We start from the raw sequence: 4,978 nt of genomic DNA on the forward strand, positions 1-4,978 counted from the left end.
GGCGGCGGGAGCGCGGGGCCCCGCTCGGGCCGGGCCGAGCCACCTAAACCGTGCCGCCTTCTCCCTTGCAGTCTCCCGCTTCATGGCGCCGTCCTCGGGCATGAACATGGGCGGCATGGGCAGCCTCGGCTCCCTGGGGGACGTGAGCAAGAGCATGGCCCCGCTCCAGAGCACGCCGCGGAGGAAACGGAGGGTCCTTTTCTCCCAGGCCCAGGTTTACGAGCTGGAGAGACGTTTCAAGCAGCAGAAATACCTCTCCGCCCCGGAGAGGGAACACTTAGCCAGCATGATACATCTCACCCCGACTCAGGTCAAAATCTGGTTCCAGAACCACCGCTACAAGATGAAACGCCAGGCCAAAGACAAGGCTGCGCAGCAGCAGATGCAACAGGAGAACGGCTCTTGCCAGCAGCAGCAGTCTCCCAGAAGGGTGGCGGTGCCAGTGCTTGTAAAGGATGGCAAGCCCTGCCAAGCAGGCTCCAACACACCCACGGCAGCTATCCAGAGCCATCAGCAGCAGGCAGCTACGACGATCACTGTGGCTACCAATGGCAACAGCCTCGGACAGCATCAGAGCCACCAGACAAACAGTGCGGGGCAGTCTCCAGACATGGGACAGCACTCGGCCAGCCCTTCCTCTCTGCAGAGCCGAGTCTCCAGTTTGTCTCACCTAAACTCTTCTACTTCTGACTATGGCACTGCCATGTCTTGCTCCACCTTGCTATACGGTAGGACCTGGTGAAAGGATTAAACAAAACAAAAGGAAAAAAAAAAAAAAGGAAAAAAAAAAGAAAGAAAAAAAAAGAGCAGATTTTCCCAGTCACACAAATCTCTGTCCTGTCCAAACTACTGGGTGGTTTGTTTTTTTGGTTTTGGGCTTTTTTTCCCCTCTTTTTTTACGCTTTCCCCCCCTCCCCCCGTTTTACTGAGTGGTTCTCTGTGGACCCATAAGAGAGAAAGAGAGACTTTTTTTGTCGCTCGGTTTTGTCGTTCCTCTTGATGGTTTTGGGGTCTTTCTTTTTTTTTTTTTTTTTTTTTTTTTTTTTTTTTTTTTTCCCCAAGGTCGTTGTATGGGGTGTTAAAAAAATTCTGGCTAATAACCACGGAGCAGTCTACAGAAAGGGGACCATCGTTAGGCACGGTCCGAAGGCTTGGATTTCAGATGTACACTTTGCCAGCGTCTAGGACTTGCATGTAAATATAGAGATTTTGGGGGATGGGGTGGTTTTCCCCCCCAAAAAAATACACGCATTCGCGTCACCCAGACACAAGAAGCAGCTTCCCCCCTCCCCCGGTCTCCTCTCCCAGCCCCGCCGCCAGGGCCAGCGGATGGAGACGTGGAGTCATCAAAGGCTTGGCTTTTATTTTCCTCCTTACGTTTGATGTGAACCTGTAGCTGTATAATGCTGTCAAAAGTTGGACTAAACCCATAGTTTTTAGTAGCCTGTATATTTTGTTGTAAAAAGAAAAAGAAAAAAAAATACGATCAACCAAACCAACCCCCACCTTTTTTATGGACACTGATCGCCCCGTCGTAAATCCTCTGGCAGTTTGTTATTTGCGCACGCCGCCTTCTCCTGTTGTAACTTATGTAGATATTTGGCTTAAATATAGTTCCTAAGAGGCTTCTAATAAATTATACACGTTACGAATATTCCTTTTTTTTTAAATTTCCCTTTGGTTCCCCCTCCCTTTCCAGCATCTCTTTTTTTTTTTTTCCCCCTTTTTTTTTTTTTTTTTTTTTCTTTTGGCTTGATGGAAAAACAACCCGGGATGCTGCCAAACCCTGAAAAGCCCCTGCCCCTCCTAGGGCCCAGACCCTGTTCTCAGAGGGGAGTTAATGGGGTTCAGGATCAGTCCTCGGCGTGCAAAAGTGCCAAGTGAACGCGTGGGATTCACAAACTCGAGAGTGAAGGGCTGGAGTCCAAATTCATCAGCCCGATTTTTAGGGGAGGGCGGGGGGCACCTCAGAGACTTCTTGCTAGAGAAAGCAAAGTATTCCGGGAGTAGAAATTCAAATGCCAAAGGCACGGAGGAGAAAGAAGGTAAAAGTCTAACGCCACTAGAAACAAATTAACGAAGAACCTGCTGACAGTATAGAACATGCGGCCGATTTAAAGAGCGTCCAGTTTTAATATCTTGTAAAAAAAAAAAAAAAAGAAGATAATTTCTACCAGGTTTTCCTATGTACTTGTATTTGAAGGGAAGTACAGTCACCTTATTTATAATCAAAATAAAAAGATAGTTTATTGCGTACGACACGTAGTTTGAATTAACTTTCTTTATCAGACTGTATTTAATTTTCTGCACGCACCCACCTCCACAAGGGCACACGCACGCACACGCACACGGGCACCCACCCACCCACGCACACCCACGCCCACGCAGTTTCCCCTGCACACGCCCGCCTCATCGCCCAGGCGAGGGGCTGGCTGCAGGCTGCGCCTCGGGCTAAGATCGCTTTTGTTTGGGTTTTGGGGTGGTTTGGTTTTGTTTTGGTTTGGTTTGTTTTTTTTTTTTCCTGTAGTGATTTGGGAAGCTTATAAAGAAGGAGATGAAGCGAAAGTGCGTGTGCGCGCACGTGTGGGTGTGCGTGGGTGCGCGGGTGCGCGCCTGGCTGAGACACCGAGGGGCGTTTGATAGGAAGGCAAATATTAGGGGTAACGCAAGGCATTTAGATATTAACTTCGCTGTAAATATATAAAGCATATCGAGTTCAGCAGCTCGTACTGGACAAGCCCGAAATACGTGTAATTCACCGTCTTTCGGGTCCCAAATATCCTTTTTGTGAGTGTGACAAAATACGGAGTCCCCCATCCTAAACGACCTCGTAGCGTGTTGTCCTTCGCATCTGTTGCTCGGTTTCGTTTTTATTTTCTTCCCCGCCCCCCCCCTCCAGATCCCCTCAGTTAAACCGCGGAAGGGAATCGCAGTCATTGAAAGACCTCTGAATTAGAGGGGTATTATGAAATGCTCATATTTCTGAAGAGAAAGCAAGCGGCTTGCCCGGGATGGAAACAACCCAACATCCAGTTTAAGGAGCAGTTTTCGAAAGCTCCAGTCTTTTATTTATACAAGATAGCCGGTGCTACTCGGACACCAAGTGCTAGTTTGGATGGAGAAAAAGGGAAATCGGCAGGGGAAAAAAAAAAAAAAAAAAAAAAGATTTTCTGATTCTTTCTGCCTCCCCTCCTTTTTTTTCTAACTAGAGAACATCACGTGTGTCAACAGGAATTTCGAGACCTTTCATTCTTTATATTTCATGCTTTATACAGCGACATTCTCAACTAACTCAAAGAATATTCCTTTTTTTTTTTTTTCCTCCTTTCTCAATGCAGAATATTCGTTTCAGATCTATAACATGACATTAAGCATGGCGGGGGTGTGTGTGTGTGTGTGTCCTGGAGCTCAAAACTGTTATTTCTGCTAAAACAAGAAAGAGTTGGGAATTCCTGGTCCGTGGCACAGGGCTGCCAGCTCCCGCGAAGGGAGCCAGAGCAGGGTTAACCCTACGGATTTATTAAATTAGGGTTAGTTTCTCCCGGAGTTAATAGACAAGAGCAAAGGGAAAGTGGTGTGGTTAAGTCGACATTTCCCCTTCAGATGTAATTCATGTTTGCATCATTTCAAACACAGCAACGTCCAAAAGCGAGGAGCACTGAAAAGCATTAATACAGCCGAGAAATATTATATATCCTCCCCCCCCAAATATTGGAGTTAGCATGTTCGATAGAGATCCAGGCAGTGACTTTTCATTATAGACTTCGGGGGAAATAAATGAATTTTATTGTGTCTCGACAACCTCATAAACACATATTTGGTGGTGGGTGTAATTACTGTAATGGATTATTATGTACACTGACTTATCTTTCTTAAACTAGATTTAGTTTCGATTAAATAAACTCGTTTCCACTTTGTCTGATGTCGGCTTAGTTTAAAGTCTGTTTACTTGTTCCACAGAAAGGTGCATTCATCTCTTTATTAAGCACCAGAGACCGAGCAAACACAGTTCAAACTGTATTTACATATCAATCAGGAGAAATGCAAACAAACTGCTCTTCAACAATTTTATAGGGTTTTTTTATGACATTGTGTTATTGCCTTTTATCATAAAATTCTTTGTATAAACCAGTTATGCCTTGATTGGGATGAAGATATTTCGGGGGGGGGGGGGGGGGGGGGGAGGGTAAATACATTTTAATCTCCAGTCTCCCTCGAGAACACTCACAAGAACTTAGTCACTGTATAGCTTTTCTAAATTAAACTGTATGCCTCCGTCTAAATGCCTGCTTCTTCCAATACGCTGATTTTCAGTCTCCCCGTAATCAATGCAGAACTTGGATAATGGGATGGCAAAGGAAAGGGGGGTGAGGGGTGTTTGCAGCATGATTCAAATCTGAAATGATGGAAGAAATGCACGTTTCCCAATATAACTGCTCCTTTATCGACGTGAGACCGTGGGCACCCCGTATTTTGAGAGGTAAAGGGATCCAGTGAAGAATGGCTATTCCCTTCCACCCGCCCCCCCAACTCCTTGCAACTGCCTGTAAATGTAGGAGAATCGCGGAGGGCATTTTTTCCTGCTGTAAATAGGAGTTCATGCTTGAGTGCCATGAAGTGCGCATGTAGTGGCACAGCAGGCTGTGGAAAAAGAAGAAAAAAAAACCCCAACCACAAACCCCAACAAACCCCATCACCACCACCGCTGCCACTGCCACAGCAGCAGCCAAAATAGCAAAAAGGCTTCTTCATATTTGCTGTTTTATACCAAAACGGGGGGTGAGGTGGGTGGTGGGGGGAGGACAAAAAGCGATGGGGAGCTGATCCAAAAGTATATAACCCGCATCTCGGTTCAAAAGGCAGCGCGGGGCCCTAAAACAGCGTTCAAAGTGCAGATCCCAAACCGTGTAATCTGAGACAGCTCGGAGATGACACCGAGGGAAGTTGCCACGGAGCGGAGGGGGGGGGGGGGGGGGGG

At 46.7% G+C, this 4,978-nt stretch overlaps 1 protein-coding gene across 1 annotated transcript in view; it reads left to right on the forward strand.

Moving 5' to 3' along the window:
• Positions 1-742, forward strand: part of NKX2-1 (NK2 homeobox 1) — a 1,582-nt gene extending 840 nt beyond the window's left edge. The window contains exon 2 of the mRNA XM_009646684.2: positions 72-742. Within this exon, the coding sequence (XP_009644979.1) occupies positions 72-742 (671 nt within the window). The remainder of the gene's footprint in view (positions 1-71) is intronic.
• Positions 743-4,978: the final 4,236 nt, after the last annotated feature.

This window comes from Egretta garzetta, unplaced genomic scaffold (genome assembly GCF_000687185.1).
Source record: "Egretta garzetta isolate BGI_Z169 unplaced genomic scaffold, ASM68718v1 scaffold79, whole genome shotgun sequence".
Taxonomy (NCBI): Eukaryota; Metazoa; Chordata; class Aves; order Pelecaniformes; family Ardeidae; genus Egretta; species Egretta garzetta.